This window comes from Neodiprion pinetum, chromosome 5, assembly GCF_021155775.2.
Source record: "Neodiprion pinetum isolate iyNeoPine1 chromosome 5, iyNeoPine1.2, whole genome shotgun sequence".
NCBI classification, from domain to species: Eukaryota; Metazoa; Arthropoda; class Insecta; order Hymenoptera; family Diprionidae; genus Neodiprion; species Neodiprion pinetum.
Window position 1 is genome coordinate 8151882 of NC_060236.1, and position 21199 is coordinate 8173080.

Consider the following 21199-nt stretch of genomic DNA (forward strand, 5'->3'; position numbering starts at 1 on the left):
AGAAACGAGACAAACGTTTCAAACTTGTCCTAAGTAAATAACAGAGCGTTTCTTTTTCCTCTGGTTATCGCAATTTTCATTGCATCTAACGGTGTCTCATTGTCAGAAAAACGAGAAGCACTGTAATATTTTCGCGATTTTGAAATTCAGCCCAATTTCCTTTAACAAAGTTTTCAGAATTTTTCTAGCGAAACTTGAATTTAAAAACAATCACTGATCTCGTCGATTTGCGTAGGACAAATAAAGGATATTTGAAGAAAAAAAAAAAACTTACAAAGCTTATCGCGCACAGAATTAATGCCAATTTCTCTTCAAACTTCTGATAATTTACAGTAAAACTTGATGATAGAATTAAATCTATTTTCATGGAACAAATAAAGAGAATTAATAATAAATTAGAGAGCTATTGTTGTCTTATTTTGTTACAAAATCAGGACAAGACAATCAGTTTTACGCACGACTAGCTTGCTTAGTGTGTCCCGCTTGGCATGCTTGTATAGTTTATTCCCAACTAGGCCATCATCCGTCAGTTATTATTATTATTGTTGTTGTTGTTGTTGTTGTTGTTGTTATTATTATTATTATTATTATTATTATTATTATTATAATAAAACGAGGCATAATTCTCCCTTCGATCACATCACGCAAGTGTGTGGTATCCGCAAAATCTATTCACCCATTTATTACAATCTGAGAGCGAAGGGAAAGGGAGGGGGAAGAGAAGAGATGGGAAATAAAGTGGAAATAAGGGGAGAGAACCGTACGTAACCAGATACGATTATTGCGTCGTCGGGTATGTAAAAGGGAAAGAAGAAAAAAAAAGTAAATAAAAAAATAAACCAGCATTTAGTGCGAATGAACTGGCTTACCGCAAGAATTTATTTGCTAAATACATGCCCATTATTACAATTGTGCAAATGTCTGATCCTTGCGATTTAGCTGATTATGATAAAATTAATTTCAATTCGGAAATGAGAAGACAAAACCTGACCGATCAGTTTCGAACAAGGAAATTAATCGATTCTATACAGGATGCGAGCACGTGTATGCATATTAGAATGATTCATTTTTTAACTTTTTTTTTTTTTTTTTACATTTTAAGGTGCTGTTAGAAAAATTTTTGACAAATACCGAACAAAAGAAAAGAAAAGAAAAGAAAAAAAAAAAAAAAATGTCGTGAAAACTGGAGGAAGTAGGAAAATATTTAGAGGTCGCTGCCATTTATCGTAATATATTTTATTTATTTTTACGTATACACCTTACAGACTTGTACATATGCATTCGTTTTTTTTTCTGTATGTTGGTCCGATTAATTGTTCACCAATCAACGGCAAACTGCGTCAAACAATTCCGCGGTTGGCTGTTCTCGTCTTTTAACCGAAAGATTAAATCGTCTCGGTGAAATTTTTGACAACTGTTCTCGTTACCGAAAGAAAAGTATTACGCATCACCTGGATTTCCATATTTCGTTTTCAGTACTCATTTTTATGACACGATGATATATTAAAGTCCGTAAGATTTACTCATAAAAATAAATAAACAATATTACAATAATCGGTAGCGACCGCTAAATAATTTCCTACCTCCTCCAGATCTTGCGACAATTTATTTATTTTTTTTTTCAGTAACTGTCATAAATTTATCGAATAACAACTTGAAAGAAATTTTTTAGTTCTTTTTTTTCCAAAGTTGAGAAATGAATCAACCTAACGCGTATGTAATTATTAAACACACACAATGAGTCTCAATTTTCCAAGGTATCTCGATCGGGCGTTGAAATAGAATTTTCATCTGTACAAGTATTAGCAGTTTATGCTCCGGCAAACGTGAGCTCAGATTGCAAAGAAGAAAATATTTACAATGAGCTACGTAAACGGCATGACGTGTAGAGTTTATTCACGTGTGTCATCCAGTATTACATCCTCTCAGTTGCCAAATCAACCGAATCCTTGTCTCTCTCTCTCACGATTTGCATTGAACGTATAACAAAACGTATGCTTAGCTATAAATATTTTGCGCTCGTGAAAATCTTACACCTTGTGCTAAATCTAAACGTGTCTGTGAAGTAATGTATCAGGTATACTTGTCACGGAAATTTTCGCATGCAGATGTGAAATTCAATATTAAAATTTCACACGTCACGATTAGTACCGATTGTTTTTATTTATTTATTTATTTATTTATTTTTGTTTTGAAGAAGAAGAAGATGAAACATTCAGTTTTATGCATCATTATGTACATAATAGACTGGTTGAAAAAAATGGACTATTTTTTTCCAATGTCAGATGTTCAATAGTTGTAGGATGAAGAAATAAGACCTTGATATTAATATTTAGTGGTTACTGGACGCAATTTTTCAGTTTCCAATTGAATTAACGTGAAAAAAGTATTTTAGTTATTTTAGAATTTTGTAGCTCAGTAACGAGGCAATGTACCCAAATTTGCGATACACATTTTTGCAGGGAATTTAATGCTCTACAAAAAAGGTCTATGATAATTTTTCGATAACTAAACTCTTTCAAAAGTTATTCAAGATTAGAGTCGAAATCATGTGAAAATTCACCTTTTGCGAAATTTCGCGCGAAAATAATATACTTATCGTAAAATATTGTGGTTTTTTTTTCTTAATTTTTTTTTTTTTTTATACAAAGCATTTCAGTCGCTATAAAATCATGTCATTCAATTAATTTTCAACTAAAGTAAATTCATTTTTTTTTTCCAAGAAAAGGTGCCTTTAAAGTTAAATTACGTATATTACATATTATTACTTGTAATAGTTACAAAATAAATTTGCTTAACTTGAATATTAAGCGAATGACATGATTTTATAGCGGTTGTTATGTTTGACAAAAAAAAAAAAAAAAAAAAAATATGAAAAAAGTCAGTATTTCGTGATAAATCTGGCTGTTAATATCGAACAAAATCGAATTCTTACATAATTTTAACGTTAACCTTGAATAACTTTTGAAACAGTTCAGTTATCAAAAAATTATAAGAGACCTTTTTTGTAGAGTATTAAATTCCCTACAAAAACATGCATCGGTTAGAAATAAGTAAAATTAATTTCGCGTGTTAATTAAATGGAATATGGAAACTGGCGTTCAGAAACCACTAAATATTTATACATCAAAGGCTCAAGTCGTAACAGGCGTTCTATTTCTTTTTCCTACGACTATCAAACGTGTGACGTTGTAAAAAGAAAAAAAAAAGTCGATTTTTTTTGGACCACCCTAGTATTCGTTCGTTAAGAAATTTTTTTTCTTTTAATTACAAATCCAATTCTCTTTTATTTACCGTGTCCTTCTCTCAATCCTTATACAAATTACTCTCCGTGAGAAGTCATTTTGAAAAAATATCAAAAACTCAGTATAACCAATCGATTTTTCGATCGCTTTTTCTTTCGACACAACTACGCCGAAATTTGACAATGTCATTATTGATCAACAGATATTAAATGATAATTGATCGAACTCAAGATCGTGATCTGCATAGTCGAGCAGCTAGTTGTAAAAAAAAAAAATAAAAAAAAAACTTTCATCGAATTGACCATGCACTATGTATAGTTCAGTTTCTCAAAGATCATTAAGAAGCGCACGATATAATTCCAGGATTATGCAGGTAGGATATCCCTTTGCTGAACCATCAAATGATTCATGCCAATCGGTGTCACAATCGATATTTATCATAATCTCTTCACTCGTCTATGTTGAGTTTCTTATCAACCTTGTCGTTTTATCGATGCATAAACTCGTCCTTGGTCACCTGCATTACTGCAATTTATCAAAACTCAGAATTCCCGAATGAAGAAAGTCACGATTTCGTTTTATTTATTGTAGTTATTATTATTCGTTTTTTCTTGTTTCCTTTTTTTTTTTTTTATTGATATTTTGTTTTACCAATCAATGATTAAATGTTAGGCCTGCGATTTTACTCAACGTACACATAAGTTACAGACACGTGACGTTTGTGAATACGGTAATTATTCGTTTTCAAATTAATGTTTGGCTTCTTAACCCGTTCGAAATGGAAAGTTAGTTTTAATCAAGCCCCAATCCTGCCTATACAAAAGTCAATGAATAATATATCGCGTAATTAAATCCCATCAAATTTTTCTTCTTATTGTAATTGCGTGTAACGATGTTAATTGATAATCAGAAGGAGAAACATTCGTTTGGCGTGATTTCATTGCACGATTTTACGGAAAAATTGAATTTCAATTGATTCGCAGAAACTTTATTTTTGTCGACGAAAATTGTTACATCAATTTGACGGATTGTTAAATAATTTCTTCCAATCGACAAGAGTTTTATCGATTTTATAAAATAGTATCGTCAAATTTGCCATCATACATATATCCATAATTTAGTTTAGTTTTTTTTTTTCTCAACAATTTCTTTCATTTCATAAAATCATTATAAAAACACTTCTTCAGTTTGATAAAATAACTCACTACACAAATTCATATAATTCATAATCAATTGAATCTAATTGAGCTTCAAATTAATAAAGTTTTTTCAAACCTAGTAAAATTAAAGTATTTATTCGTATTAAATTAATTCGTATTGATTAATCCTAGTTTTCCCTGTATTTGAATTTATAAAAAGCATTCTTTTTTTCGCGCCTGCGCATTGCAAAAAAAAATTTAATCGTTTATACAAGGACGAGAGTCAAGTGTCTCTTCAATTAGATATGAGCTTTCTTTCAGTTTTATACGTATGCGCACGGAATGAATAAAAAAACCACTACGCTACGCTACTTAGATTCTGCAGTGTTATTACGATATGTATGTCGCCTAGTTCGCGAAGTAGGCTATAGATATACGCCTGTACTATAAAAACTAAATGACCGGAAGAGCGCGGTGTGCTGTCAAGCTGACAGCTGCTGGCTGATCACGGTCACTTTTCGCGTCTAAATCTCTTTCTCTCTTTCTCCTTATGCCGTTTTTTTTTTCTTCAATTCCTTAATTCATAATCAATTTTATCAATCAATCAACGAATCAATCATATAGTAAAAAATCATCGACTATACCTAATTCGTTTATCTTATGACCGAGTTTCGCGATCGGTTAACTTTACAAATCGTCCGCGTTATTTAACATTATTCGCACATGCATTTGTTAGGTGGTGAGAAAAAAAAAAAAAAAAAAAAAAAAACAACAAAACAAAAAAAGGTAGATAATTTATTACCAAATTTGGAACTCACCGACGAAAAGGCAGAGAAAATCGATGACCATCTTCGTCAGAATCTGCATAGAATCGCGGTCCATGTTTGGTCCCCTTTTTTTGTCTCTTGCTTCTACCGATTCTTACTCACTGATTGAATTTCTTTCAAAGTATAAATTGTACGACGAATTACGTTGAATCTTTTACCCGCGTATTTACATATACAAAATGTACTGTCCTCTAGGTACGTAATTCAAAAAATTAAATTTGAACAACAGTTACAACCAACGATCGTTTTATCCCACGATTGTTGACAATTCTTAGTCGAACAGATCCTAGATACCTTTTTTTTTCTATCTATCTGTAAAATGTATTCCCCAAGATTGTCGTATCGTAATTAAAACATTCCTGTCTTATTTATCTCATCATATCGTTTTGTTTCGTGTAATTTTTCTGCCTTATTTTCAACCAACTCAGCCCCCCGATTCTTCGAGTAATTGTGGCTTCCAATTAAGTAAAGACAGGTGCGCGTATTTTACGACGCGAGACTCTGACGCGCGGATCGGATCGCCCGATGTTGCCTCGCACGAAGCTGACGTTCGACTGAACTCGGCTGCGCGCGCACCGCTGACAAAAGAGCGTCGACTCTCCCACCCTCGCTCACCCATCTCCTTCTCTCTCTCTCTCTCCTTCGCCGCTCTCACTCTCACTCGACTCGCTCGTCGTATCTCACTGATACTTGCGCGCATCGATAATGATTATGCTCACGATCTCTGCAATAGGTACTGGGTGAATAAAAAATATCATATATATCGAATTATAAATATGATGTAATCGAATATGTGGGGCATTCCGTGTCAAGTCTACCAATGATTTTCCCTCACTATTGTTCACTCTCGTCACAATTTTTTATACGATTTTCCCCGTCTCATAAATGCACTCCTGAATTTTTTCAAATTTTTTATCTAATATCACGAATTTTCTACGATTATTCAATTCCATCCAAAAAACAGCATTTGTTAAAATCTTTATTCAGATAATTTTTACACTTGTCCCATAACGGGGTAATTTTTTTTCTGTACTTTTTTTTTTTTTAGCTTCTTAAACATTCCGTAGATTTGCAAGATTTTTTGAATAGTTACCAAAATTCTGTAAGGAAGAAAAGAATTCTAAAAATTGTGTACAAAATTTTTCATAATTTTTCCGATAATTTACATTTGCAAGTTACTGTATTGTAAGATTAATGTTAGAATCACCTATAAATGTAGTTCTGATTGTTATAACCAGACTAGGTAGATACTCGTACCAAAATTCTTTTCCATCGTAACGATATTTGTATTATTTATTGTAACGATACTAATTTTGCTGTAATTTTCTACCAATTCTCGGTGCAAATAAATGAAATCTCACTACAGGAATGTGAGCTGAATAAATTTTTTTTTTTCATTCTTGATCACACCGGAGATAAAAACTTTTAATGCAAATTTCATCACCTGCAGCGAGACTCTTGTGCTTTGCAGGATATCGCGATAGAGCACGCATTTTTTTCCTCAGGTATTTCAAGCATGATTTGTCTGAGGTAGTCAGAAGATCTTCCTGCAGACAGGACATCAAACTACGATTAATCGTCATTTAATAGAAATTCTGGAGTGGTCGAATCATTTTCGAGGAATTCGACGTTGGATGGTAAAAGACCTGCTGAATCATGGGGAAATTTCATAACTCAAGGTTGTTGAAATTTATTCGGATGTTGCAAAAACGACTTTCACTTTGTTATGAATTTCATATACATTTGGTTTACTCATTGTCAGTTCCAGTGAATATTTAGAACTTTTATCTTTTCGATACTGCCGAATGACGGCGATTTCCTCCGAAATTTTGTGATACATAATTCGCAGTCTAAGGATTCGAATTCGGAACTAATGTTACGGTCAGAATTACACTGATTCTCCTATGAACGATTATTTCCAACGAATTTTCATTCCTGAAGTAATAAAATTCATCCTGGAAATGATTATCAAGTTTTTCCATCATGACAAACGCGAAAATTATTATGTGAAAATTTTTGATATAATTTATAACTTGGTACATTAATACATACATAATTTGGTCAAATAGCGTATTGAGAAGATACGTTTGAATATTAAAAAACAACTAATCTTTGTAGAAATTTGTTTTTCAAATTTTTTTTGTCTCACTAAATTTCGAGAATTATCTCCTTCATTGGCTTGAATTCTAATCTTATCAATATTTTAATCAAAACATGGACAATTTGCTTTCCGCGATAGGAAATTAGTATCCAAATTCTCACGGGTGATAATTTTTCGACCAAATGTGAAATCCCTTCGTTCAATGTACGCAAATTTGTTTATTCCGATGAGGTCAGAGAATGCTGTGGTTATAGAAATACGATATTACATTGCGAGTGAAAATATTAGCGACAATGATAACGTCTTCAAAGAGAATTACAAGAGAAAGAAAATAAAGCGAAGCTTATATACGACGCTAATTGCTGTAATAGTTGTATCCGACGATCTGTCAAATTCCTACGAATTTATGAGGGTAAATACTCTGCTTGCTCGGGATCTTTGAACTCTACCGACTTGCTGTGGGAGTTGATATAATCAGATATTTCTTCGCTAATTAACTTGTTTATCCATTTCTGTAGTTACTGGAACAAAAGTTTGAATGGAAATCGGATTTTTTACTAAGTTACAATAACGCGATTGAGAAAAAAAAATTTTAATTTCCTGGGCCTAAAGAAGGAAAAAATATATTTGTGATATTTTTTGTTGCATAACGCTTCGGCGTTTAAATATTAGTTTTTCAAAGTTCGACAAAAAATGAAAAAAAAGTTAATGCAAATGAAATCCTAATTTTGCCAATTCTTATACGGTATTTCGTCTTTGTCGAAATATGAAACCGAAAACGCTGAAAAACCAAGTTTAACTCATTATTTCAGGGTAGCCATAAGTGCAAAAATTAGAGATTTTTAGGCGATTCCAAGAAGCTCATTTATTTTTTTATTGCCGGAATTTTGTGAAATTAAATCAAACTTTTGACGATTTTCGAACGTCATCTCGTTTCAGTCTGAAGAAAAGCATTCCAAAAAAAAATTATTCTGTTACCGCATAATATACAATTTGGTTGAATCTGTGAAACATTCGTCAATATTTCTCGATGCAAATTCAATTGACCACAAAAAATGTAGTGACAAAAAATTGCAGAAAAACACAATTATGACCGCAAGATCTTGTTAGTATTCGACGAATCACTTCACCGTTTGTAATATACTTCCTTCTTTATTTTCTTATTCCTGATTTATTAGTCAGCCACATCAGTCGTTGATGTTACCGTTATACAATTGCGTCTGTAAATGAAAGAAAAATTTGTACGTGTATTAAGCAGAAAAGCAAAAAAAAAAAAAATAAAGAAATAAATACTTGGCTAACATTTTTTTCTTATACCGATTAAACAATAATTGTAGTAAATTGATGAATCAGATTGAAAACTACAGCAATATAATCTCACCGTCGTGCTAATCGTAAGATATATTTATATACATACCCAAAATTAGTGAAATTCGATTCTTTGTGTAATCTTCAGTAATTACCTTTTGTTTTCCTCTGAAAATTTGATTTTTTTTCCTCCATACTAATTAACTTATGCAACGGAAATTACTGGCATCAGACACCTGAAAAGAAAATGATTTAAGTAATTGAATACGAACCTTCCTGCTACGTATTAGAATATTTGTTTTTGTGAAAAAAAAAATTTTTCCCTGCTGTGTATGAATAAAAATAATAATCGTCGTGTTGAGATGATGATTTTAAGAAAAAAATTACCTGCAGTCGTAATGCAATTCTCTGCATGTTAAGTAAGTTGTAGTTAAAATTCATGCAAAATACATTGAAATATAAGAGTCTTAATATTTTTTACTCAGTAGGAATTGAAATGTACTTGATACACACACACCCACACACATATATATATATATTTCAAATGAATTTTTCGACAGGTTTGCATTTGAGTAAATCAATTTTCTGGCTTCAGATTCAGAAGCTGTGACCGCTGGGCGAATCCTAACCAAACCTGACTTAACCCAAGCATTTTGTCGACAAAAGAGACAAGAATGGCGTCTTTCTTCCCCTAGTAGATCACCCGATGGCCTCCATGCAGTTTCGGGATCTAGCTTCCAAGTTTAACGCCTTTTGAATGGAGCATTTTTTCATCGACTCCTTTGGCGGCCCGCGGCAAGAAGGCGATCCCGTCGTCGGGTTGGTCCTTTTTTCATTCGGGATCCCTTTTCCCAGTTTTTATGCCGATGTTATACCCTTACCGTTCGCACAAACGAATGTAAAATCCGGAGTATTGTTGAAATTTTATTTCTGCATGCCTGGTTTTTGATCAATTGAAAACGAAAAAACTCGGGGCAATTTATTTCGTCATTTTGCCGTCGACACGGAACGTCTTAAGAATGACAGAATGGATGTAATCTCAAAAAAAGAAAGAAAAAAGAAAAACCAGATTTAGAGATTCGGGAATCTGTGAATTAATACTGCTATGAAATCACAAATGGTAAACCATATTTTCTCCAATTTGTTTGTTTTCTTTTTGCACTTTTTTTACCATTTTTTAATATATCTACAAAGCGTATTTTTGGAGAAAAATTAGATAATCCTTTCAGTCACACATTTTTCCACTAATACTTTGGCCTGAATTTTGTTTATCAATAGTTTTTGGGGTCACCGATCGAGGAATCTGAAGTCAGATTTTGATAATTTCTAAATCCAAGATGGCGGATTCAATATGGTGTATTTAAAAACGTCGAAACTATGAAAATTCGATGATTCTGGTGGAAAATTAGGTTTTTTTATGTTTTAATAGCCATACGAAGTGACAAAGATTATTCGAAGTTGACTGAAAGAGTCGAGTGATCGAAGATAATTCCTTGGTTGCAGGTTTTTCTGTCCCTTTCTTCTGCTTTTTTGCTTTCCTTACGTCCGCGTCCCCGTATATCCACCTGCAATATACACGCCGTGATGCGAAGGGATGTAAATTTTCAGGAACAAGGTACGCGATACACGTAAACTTGGAGACAATGAATCTGAGACGGCTAATATTTTACACCAGACAGTTATGTTGGCAACACAGAGAAACCTACAGCGCCACGGTCGGCCGAGGGCGAAACAAACTCAATCTCAATAAACAAAACATAACCCATGAGCGTCGAATCTATCCTAAGAATTGACGTGTCAATCCAACAAGTCGTTATCCCCGCGGTATTCCAAGGTTAGATTCTACGGTCATGGGTCATGTTATGTTTATTGAGATTGAGTTTGGTTCGCGTTCGGCCGGCTGTGGCGCTGTAGGTTTTTCTGTGTTGCCAACATAACTGTGTGGTGTAAAAAATTAACCGTCTCAGATTCATTGTCCCTAAGTGTACCTACGTATAGATGTATGGCATAGAAGTTGGAACGCTGAATTTGCATACAAACGGAAAAGGCGGCCCAGCGCGTGCTGCGGGGAGGAGAGAAACGTTTATCTCTCGATCGATGCCACGCGGTACGAGCGATTCGAGATAAAGGTTTAATAATAAGAAAAATGGGAAGAGAATAAGAAAGAGGCTGCGTCACACCGACGCCGATCGCTTGTTCGATTAAACCGAGGAGAGATCATGGCGAAGGATATTTTATACCATATACAGTATTTATTATTATTATACACCCACGCATCGAAGAGTTTTTTTTCGGTATGTGAAGTACACGCCTCTTCGAATTTTCGATTTTCACGCCGTCACGATTATGTTTATAACCGTATAATCCGATCACACCGCATAATACGAAATTTCTGGATATCCTCGAACGACTTTTTGCCAGCGATGGGCACTATGCTGAAATTAATCGATGCATCGATTATTCGAGTTCAAAAAAGTTATCAAACACGACTCGATTGAATCGGTGCATTTGAAACCAAAATTTCGTAAATTTCATTATGTAATTTAAAACTTGAGCGGTTACGTTTTAACATGTTTATAACATGTTGTGAAACATTTTCCGGGACAAATTGCTGGTTTTTCTGGGCAAGATGGACAGTAAAAAGGAATAAATTTATGGTTTTGCTTCTTTTTGTAGCAGACTTTGCATTGTCTTCGCAACTGGCCTCCATTCTCAGTAACCGGAGTTCTTTCAGGCAAATGTCTAACCGGATTTGCAGAATCTGTTTCAGGACGTTCCGCGATTCGTCTCTCCACTTGGCTCAAAAGAATCTTTTTAATATTATGCCGGTAATCGTCATAAGATATCTTTTTCTTCTTGGTGGAATATTTGTTGTAGAGATAATAGCCGTTTAGAAGCATGATCGATATAATGTGATTTCCGATCTTTTTGTACCACCTACCGGTTCTTTTCTCGCTCATATAATAGGCGAGCATTTCGTTTTGCCAATCGGCTGCTGCCATGATTTCGTTGTATTTTAAGATAGGTTTCGGGGTTCGAGTGTCATTTTGTTTGACTCTCGCTTTCATCATTTGACCTTTGAACTCGGTGAAAATGAATAAAACCTCTTTTTTGTCACGCCACTTTACAATCGCAATTCCTGGACTGTTATATTTTACTACAGCTTCACCTTTTGCAAGCTTTTTACAAGTTACTTCAGGTGGATTTCCGCTACTGTTCCATTTCAGGGTTCCAGTAACGTATATTCGATTCTGATACAGCTCTTCGCACGGAGCAATACTTTTGTCACAATCGGTCATGTACAAAGAATGTCCCGTGTCGATGTAATTATCCGTAAGGTATAATACAAGGTTCGATATGCGTTTTGACGCTCTCCCAATGTGTATACTTTCATATTGAAACTGTGCTCTTGAGTTTCAAATGACCGCCAGCAATACTGATGTTTGCCTTTCGGCAGCACGAACGATTCATTCAAGGTTGGTTCTTTGTGTGGGTAGTAAATATCACCGATTCTTTGGTCGAAATATTCTTGAAACCATCTGATTTTTGACAAACGGTCCCCTTTTTGAGGGTAATTAGAAAACTGTAAGCACTTCAAGATCATCGTGAAGCGACTTTTGCTCATATATTCTTTGAAGCAAGGGAAATTGTACAAAAGTTCGGTTTTCCAATAATTTTCCAATCGGTTTACCCGAATATGGTTCATGTGGATCCACAAGCCTAGAAAAGTTTTCAATATTTTAAGTGTCAGAGGCTTCCACTTGGATAATCTTTTTTTCTTATTCTTTTTCCGATAGCTTAATGTCAATTTTCTCACGTACAGGTTTGTTTCAGCCACTATAGTTTGAAGCAGGTCCTTTATAAGAAATAGGTGGAAAAAGTCTATTGGTTCATCGGACGATAACTTCACTTTAAGTCCAGGGTATTTCCAAAACTTATATTTTCTTAGGTTAGGTTCCCACGTGTCGTTCCACCTTCGGGCCTCTCTACTTTTTATAGTATCAATATCCTCCTCGTCCTCTTAAACTCTGCATCATCTTCGTAGCTTGAACCCCTTATTTCCTCCCCGTCACTCGAACTAGTTTCATCGGAATCGAACTCACTTCCGCCATCTTGAAACGGTTCCATCAGAGAAGCCTAAAAGTCCTTTCGTTTCGTTCTCAGATGGAATTTCCTTCTCACAATCCACAAACCATATTTTAGGCTGGGATGGCTCCGAAAATTCCTCCTCCGGCCTCTTAGCATAAGAAGGCTCTTCTAAAAATGAAACCATAATAGCGAATCCAGTGTTGAGACCACGGTCCTACATACAGGTCTTGCAACGAACGTGGTGGGGGGTTGTCAGTTCACGTCCGAAACAAAAGTACAACTTACGGGCACAAGAGCGGCGCTACGAGTTGTTCATAAGCTTATTATTATTATTTGGCGGAACCCTAACCAATCTTTTTGATACTCATACACAGATAACCTTACGTTGCAATGTCACTCATATGTCTATGAATAACAGACAGCGCCGCGTAGTGGCCAGTAGTGGCAAAAAAAATGTGGACAACAACGCGGCTACCCCCACCACTCAAATTTCAGTTGCTTCAAAGGCCTGTATGTAAGACCGTGGTTGAGACGATAAGTGTTTGTTGACGAGTTAGCAGAATCCGGCGGAGCGCAGAGTTCCGATCGTAAACGTCGAGGCAAGACTGTTTGGCGCAGTGAAAGCGTAGCTTTTGACCCAATTGCTAAGTCATCTGGCCATCTGGCGGCTAACCGCCGAAACTCAGCAGTCGAGTCGCTCGCTGTCACTGAACGCTTTCAAACGGTAAGGAGTTTCCCACGTGGAATCGACCGGGTCAAAATCCCGAAGTCCGAAAGTGTCAAGGCGTTATAACGGCGTCAAGTGTGCCCGTGTCATAAGTGGCAAAGAATCTCGAAATGGCGTCGTAAAGTAATTCAATGTTTTTGGTGTCTCAGGTAAATATTTACTTTTGAAAGCATGGGTTTTTTTTTTTAAGTATTTTTGGAGGTGAAGGAATCCGACGATGACTATAAAAAGTTGTTTGTTACGCGCATTCTTACAGTTTTGAGCTCTCGAAGTTGACGAATTGGCGTCATAAAACAAACTACATATCGTCTTTTTTCTTCGGGATGAGTTGTTACTTCGAAAAACATTGAGTAATTTTTTAGTCCAAATACCCGATTTCAAGAATAAATGTGGTTTGTTATACGGTATAACTATAGATTGTACTAGAAAAATTACCATGTTAGGCACAAAAAAGTTTCCGTTTTAAGTGAATTTTGAAGTTGCTGTATGAGAAAAGAAAAATATCGAAACCCCTGCGGAATTGATACAAAATTAAAATAGAAAACAGTTTGTTAGATTTTTCGAAATTACAGATATTTTGCTGCATAAAATATCAGACGGTATTCCTTAGCGTGAACAACCATAATTACATAACTTATGATTTTGCAAAATTTAGTTCTATAACTATGATTTTTTTCTCTATCTCAATTGTCTGCTAAATTTGTAAATATATAATATGTATAATGAAAATCTACTGTATTATGAATCAATGTTCATATTTCGGAGCTATTTCGCATGAATCAACGACAATACGACGTGATATCACAGTTCTTGTATAAAAATTTACAAATATGCAATAAAAATTCATAGCTTCGAAACTTCATCCGGCCTCATAATGAAAGTTACGCGCGTAATTTTTCCACGCTAAGGTTGCAGTATCCTCTGAAATTTTTAATTGCACATTGTCATTTTTGTGGTTTCTAAGTTACAAAATTAATTTTTATCGATAGTTTCCATTTTATCGTACTTGGCGCGAGGTTTTTGCTCCAGAGATGCCTCTACGGAGTTTCACTACTTTTTGTATTCCAATAACTTTGACATGCTGAGAAGTGTTTGAGAACCAAATCATGGTTACTCTAAGTTGATTTCATGACAACATTCGGTTTGTTCGGGTAAACTTATCACTGATTCTATACAGATCGGTGTGTCTTCTGCATACAACGATAAACGGTGAATTTATTTCTATCTGTATTGTATTTAATTTTCCATTTATACTACTTGCCGCGAGACACTTTCGTGCCTCTTGATTTCTGTATTTACGATTTCGCTGGTTGAATGCGTACCCAACTGTCGATATTACCAACAATTGCATACAAATTCAGACCCCGTGAGTGTAAAAATAACCATATTACGGAAAAAAAAGGCCATATTGCGATCCACTTTGATAAATATCTACTATCGATTTTGTTTGGTCTTTTTTTGTAAAGCCCGTCTTGGCTTTGAAGTTTGTCATCGGTGAAGACTGATACTCGAAGCAGAAGAATCGCGAATTCGCAAGGAATCAATTGTCACTGGTCATTGTCTTGCGATCCGCGTTCTTATTACGTGAATCGGCATGTCTCATACCTGAGATTCTTCGATCTGACAAAAACCTATTAAACTTCCCATCGCTGAGAAGAAGTTTATTGCAATCGACCGCTAATTGCGCTTCTTATACACCGAAACGACCGTACGTTATGCGGCTTTGATTCTCCGTTCGGCATCCGCAATCTTTTTATTCTACTTTTGAATACCGATGAGAACAAATTTTCAGATTATCCGCTAACTGCATGTATTGTAAAATATTTCACAGGAATTTCCGCCAACGATTATATCGCCAATTTAGAAATTGACTCGGTTCGAAGTGCCCACTCAGCATACTTTAGTTACTAATGGCTTATGGATGATAATTCGCTTGTGGGTACGTTAATGTGTAATTGAAAATACCGCGATCTGCGCGGGCTGCTAATAATCGTTATGATAATTTATGCATGCTCACAATCAGTTCGCTATACTCTGAAAAAAATTTATATGTATGATATATACGTAACTCTGTCTTTTATATTTTGTTTTTCTTTTCTTTTCAATTTTTCTCTTCATTTCTGAGAATGATCCTGCGCTTGATTTGAAAATTGTAGAAAATTTTGATTCTTTTGCTTGCCATGTGAGGATTAGTAAATTTTTTATACAGAATATAATTGGTAATAGGTTTAAACAAAAAAAAAAAAAAAAATAGAATATGACACAATAATAAACTTGGAATACGTGATAGTAATTGGTTTAAGTGCAATTAAATATAAAATACAAAAATCAATAATATTTTTTATCGAAAGAAATTCTATGCTCTATACAATTGTATAAAATTCACTCTCGTTCGCAAGTAAATAAAGTTAAAGTGAATAAAAATATGAATAATGATGGATCAAAATAATAACGAATTTCATATTGTCAAAATACTTTCAAGTGCTACTGTACATTCCTGTTGCATTTAGATGGGTAGATAAAATGTCCGATATATTTTAATATTATATGAACAAAATTGAATTTTTTATGATTGAAAATATGCGGATTTGAAAATGACCCCGTTCGATGTGTAATTTCTTGGTATTGTTTGCGAAAATTGACATTACTCTTCTCCAATTTCATCATGTATCTTCCGATAATTCATTCTTTGAAATAACTTCGGTGCGCATAGATGAGAAAGAAAATTTCAACTCATTCACACGACATTTGCGTAGGTTTTGAGTGCAATCAAGCTTCTCGTATAAAGTTTGTCGTTGTGAGCGACAAGTGCGGTGACTATTACATCAGATTCATGTTTCAACCGGTTGCATTTTTGGCGATGCAAATAGAAGATGAGATCATTCACGGACAAAAGCTGTGTGCAGAAACGAGCAATCTAGAAAAACTTTTCCACAAAAACTTGGTTAGAAATAAAAATTTCGTTGTTTCTCGCGTTCTTGAATTTTTCATAATAAATGTTTATCTTTTTTTTTAATCCAAAACGCGAGTGAAATTCAAGACGGACTAAATTGTAACGCGTATATTTACGCGTTACGATAAATAAATTTATTGCGCGTATATCGACACAAGGAATTTCCAACAAGAAATCGTGAGATCTTCGACGCAGCTTGTTTTATAATACTCACCATTAAAACGGACCCCATGATCCGAGTATTTTTATCCCCGCAAGTTACACGGGATGCAGGAAGAATCGCTCGAGGCTTTTCACAGCTCTTGTACGTTATACGATGAAAATACGGTGATAAAAATTTGATCTAAATCTATCTGGCAGGAATTCAGACGCCAAGCTTGGATTTCAAGATGTTAAAACAACGCCGCTCGTGCAGCCAGTCAAAACATATTCGCCGTAGGTGGGAAGTGGTTAAAAAAAAGTTATATAACATTAACGTAGGAAAAATAAAATGAGACGGCGATTTATATTGCCGTTATTTTTTCCCTTCGAATGATACTCGACCCTAATAAATTTTATGGTGTAGCTAGGCGGTCACGAATTTTATAATTTTTTTTTTTATTTTTTTTTTCTAATACCTACTTCTACAACACTTAACTGTATCATAGAGGACGTTGCGCACTTTCCAACACTTATTGTGTATGTAAATTTTGACGGTGTTTGGTGGGAGCCTCCAACAGCTGGGCAAATAATTAATAGCCACATTCGGGCTGTTATTCAATCCAATAATACACCTTGAGTTATACCGTCGTGACGTTTACACGCGCATCCCACAATGCATCTACAACAAACATCAAGCGCGACGTCAAGTAAGCATTACTCGACGTTTCGTACCCCTGCATATATAAATACAATGACTTCAGATATTATAGTCCGGCGCATAATAGAAATAAAAATTGTTTCTGAAACGAGGCAAGTAAGAGGCACCGTTTTTTATACGATTCTTCCCATTAACTCCGTTCAAAGAGTCGCTGCACAAGGTGAAAGGTCACCCATTCCTCTGGTATCCTTGCTGTGGACCTATATTCCGCTCCCAGCATTTCTGTGTATAATTCAATTTTTTTTTTTTATTAACCGACTTGAAGTAAAAAAACTGGTAGCAGACGCTCGCAGCGGTTCGCTTTATAGTTTTCAATGTCCGTTTTTTTCTACGACAATTTACGATAGTTAACTGTGTCGTTCTGTACGCTTCAGTTCTGACGTAAAAATACGGAATTAAAAATCATTCAAACGCCCGCGGAAATGCAGTGCAAATAAGTCGGGGATTCGCATATGTCTGATGGTTTGTGCTCGGCTCGTTAGGTGGCGCTCTGCGCGGTGAGCAGTGACGTCAGAAGTGTCGTGGCCAATAGCAGAACTCACGCCACTTCGCGGGAAGTACAAATAATGAAAATAAACTCATCACATCCCGATCCAGAGCTATAAATTTAAGGAAATCGTAAACCTAGCAATTGGAAATCGAATCTTTAATTTGAGGAACTTGAGTAGATGGTTGGAATATTCTGAATTAATTAAGTGATTTTCTATCGGATTTTCAATCAGTCTATCAAATCCGGAAATCACTGATGTGAAATCGCCTTGAATGCTTAGCAATCATTGGAATTCATCACAAATCAATTGGTACACTGGAAATGATAGGAAATCACACAGGGTGGAAATCAATGTTAATAAATTGGAATCATTCGTTTGATTTCATCGTCATCAAAATTTTGATGTTAACTTCGTGCATCTCTACGTCGACACTCGTTTACTACACGATGACAAAAAAAAAAAAGTTACAGGAAAAATAGCACAGTTGAATGGAAAATACCGCATGGATTTTCTTTTTTCCGCGATATGTTGCAGTGCATCTAACTTGTTAGAAACGTGAGAGTACCAAAAGAACGTAAAAACGTCGACATGAAAGAGACGCGAACCCCGTTCGGTGCCCATTAATTACCGGCGCACGAGTAAACTACAAAGTGTTTTCCGAAGAGGAAATTGTCTCGTTGCTTCCACAATTTCTAGCTACCGCTCTAGGACGCGTATAAGTATGTATCTATGCATTATGCGGCTCGTCGGAGAGTTATTATTCAAATTGAAAACTCCACGCCTCGTTTCACGCGTCGTTGTTATGCGGCGGGAATTAACGATACCGATTACGTGTCGTTATAGACTACCGACCTAAATCTTCGCCGAAAAAAATCTCTCATTACTGTAATGTCTGTCGTTAGAAGGAATATTTTTTAAGATATTTAACGGGGTGAAAGATGAACAAGGTTCGTACGCAAATGAAAAATCTGGAAATCCGGGAAAATTCGGGGAATTTTTTACAGCAGGGAAAAGTCAGGGAATATCGATAATTACATTGAAATTTTGAGTATGCCTAGAAGGAATAGATTCGTTCTTATACAATGTGCTATCGATTTTAAGAGAAAAAAAAAAAATTGCACTCGAAACATATATATTACTTAATACCAAACCTTCTTACGTTTTTTTCTTACGGAAAATCGTAGGCTGTTGTTTGTAAATTGATAGTTAGACAGTAATAACTTAGTTACTAGGTAATATCGAAGGTTTATTAATGTGTAAAAAAAATTGCCAATCATAAGCGTCATATTTCTTGAAAGTTTATCGGAAAAATTCATATTCAAAAAAGCTTACGAAACCCGATTAGAAATGAAACGACAAAACTACAGTCTTCTTCGCTCTTAACGCTCAGGTATTTCTTTTTATTCCATCTTCTTCCTTTGTTCACTCTTGAACTTCATCTCGACAATCTCTGTATATCTAAGACCTGCGTGGAATAGACCGAGAACGTTTTTTTTTTTTCTACTCTTTTCTCTTTTACGAATAGTTGCTTTGTGGAGGGTCTCGAAAATTAATGAGTACAAGGGGAATTTGTATAAGAATTCCTCGTTGAGATCGTGCCCAATAGATTAAACCAAAGTTTCTCTCTTTGGGTTTACCACCGATCGGGTTCTCCGTCTGACATCTTTCCTTGTGTCACCCCGACTGCAACACATTCCGCGATATTTCAACCCCTGTAGGAAATTTTAAACGGATTAATTATTGTTTCGTTGTCGCGTATTTTTAAGCAGCCTTGATTAAACTACACGCAGTCAGTTTATCGCGTAATACACAGTTTACTTTTGGTAGAAACAAGAAACCGTCTCCGTCTTTGTATATTTTCATTATCTTTTAGCTCGGTACATGAAGAAAACGCGATGACGCCCGCTCTTCGTCAAATTATAACATCTTGATAAGCACCAGGCGTGTGAAGTTTACTCACGATATATATATATATATATATATATATATATATATATATATATATATATATATAATACATATAATAATATATATATATATATATAATACACGCATCTGCGCACATCAAGAGTCTCAGTGAAGTCTCGCTTAAATTTTTTGAACTATATATATTGTACACGATGTCTTGCTTTATTTGCGAAACAGATCAATGTGCGTAGCGTGTATAAGGAATTTTTTTGCAGAGGTTAATTACGGTCACGGATATTTGAAATAATAACTGGAGCAGTAAAATTTTTCATAAACAATATCAGGACATAGCATGTATACTTTATATAAAAATCATGTGTGTAAAAGCTTATTTTATTAATTTTTTTTACATTCAACTGAAGTTATTATTCCAATCTTTACTCTAGTCTAGTCTCAGATGTTTACAATAATAACTAGAGCAGTAAAATTTTTCATTAGCAATGTGACGATGTAACATTTATACTATCTAATATAAAAATCATGTCTCTAGGCACTCACTTTATTTATTCTGTTACATTTTGTTGAAGTTTTTTTTTTTTTTTTTTACAGAGATGAAATTCCGAAAGGTAACGAATTCGAGTTTGATAACCTTTTATTAATCAATTATGAAAACATTGACTATGAAATAAAATACCATCTGATATTGATCAAATCGTTGATTGTGAATTGATACAGCTTAATTAAACGATGAATGATAGTTGGGTTCGAGATTTATGACAGACGAGGTTTGAAAAATTTAGAAACCCTCATAAATCTGTTGTTTATTCTCACCGAGAAAGTAATTATAACGAATCAATTTAAACCCTTTATTTTTGTTCGGTTTTGCGCCGAATCGCAATATCTCTTGATTGTTTTAATTACAGGTATAATACGCGAATGTATACGATGCGCGATTATTCAAGCGTTGCACAAACACACACAGGCACCTTGATTCAACTTTACAATAAATTCATGCGATGAGGATGGGCGCGCTATAAAATTACAGACACCTATTCGCCCGCGGGTTGACTCTGCGAATGATATATTAATGCAACGGTATAAAAACCGGTAAGAAAATAAGATAAAATAAAATGCAGCAGCGTCATGTGCAGCAATTTTTCCATCACAGTTTTGCACGCTGAAAAACCGGTGCGTAGAAATGTGAAATACATTTCTTAAATTTAACAACCGCGTCGAGCTGTTTGTAAAGCAAGCAGTGACGTGTATGATTTTTATCAGATTGATCATTCAATCATTGCGCCTAAACGCGAGCTTTATTTCATTAGTGACGTCGGTGTGCTTTCAATCACGAAGTGTATTCTGCTTGCAAATTTCATTCCTTGGAACGGTGATGACTCATCTTGGAAACGTACCTTAATTTGCATTTGCAAAACTGTTGTAAACTTCTGTCAATTTAACGCTGTATTTTATTTAAGAGATATTGGAAACAAGTTCTTTTTAGCGTCTGACCGAAACACCATTTTCAAACGAAACTTACGTAGTTGAGTTAAAA

At 34.9% G+C, this 21199-nt stretch overlaps 3 protein-coding genes across 10 annotated transcripts in view; 1 reads left to right on the top strand and 2 right to left on the bottom strand.

Moving 5' to 3' along the window:
- wun (wunen) overlaps window positions 1-5754 on the bottom strand; it is a 34486-nt gene extending 28732 nt beyond the window's left edge. For all 3 annotated transcript variants that reach the window (XM_046627365.2, XM_046627368.2, XM_046627366.2), the window contains exon 1: window positions 5203-5754. In XM_046627365.2, coding sequence (XP_046483321.1) covers window positions 5203-5266 — 64 coding nt within the window. In that variant the 5' untranslated portion in view covers window positions 5267-5754. The remainder of the gene's footprint in view (window positions 1-5202) is intronic.
- Window positions 1-21199, top strand: part of LOC124219593 (E3 ubiquitin-protein ligase COP1-like) — a 62405-nt gene that overhangs the window by 30012 nt on the left and 11194 nt on the right. Inside the window, exon 1 of one of the 6 annotated variants that reach the window (XM_069136292.1) lies at window positions 13567-13585. The exons of the other annotated variants lie outside the window; for them this stretch is intronic. The gene's annotated coding sequence lies outside the window, so the exon portion shown is untranslated. Of the gene's footprint in view, window positions 1-13566; window positions 13586-21199 lie in introns of those variants that run through there. 6 annotated transcript variants of the gene reach the window in all.
- On the bottom strand, window positions 11179-11919 carry LOC124220001 (piggyBac transposable element-derived protein 4-like). Its single transcript, XM_046628320.1, has one exon. The coding sequence runs from the start codon at window positions 11917-11919 to the stop codon at window positions 11179-11181; it is 741 nt and encodes a 246-aa protein (XP_046484276.1).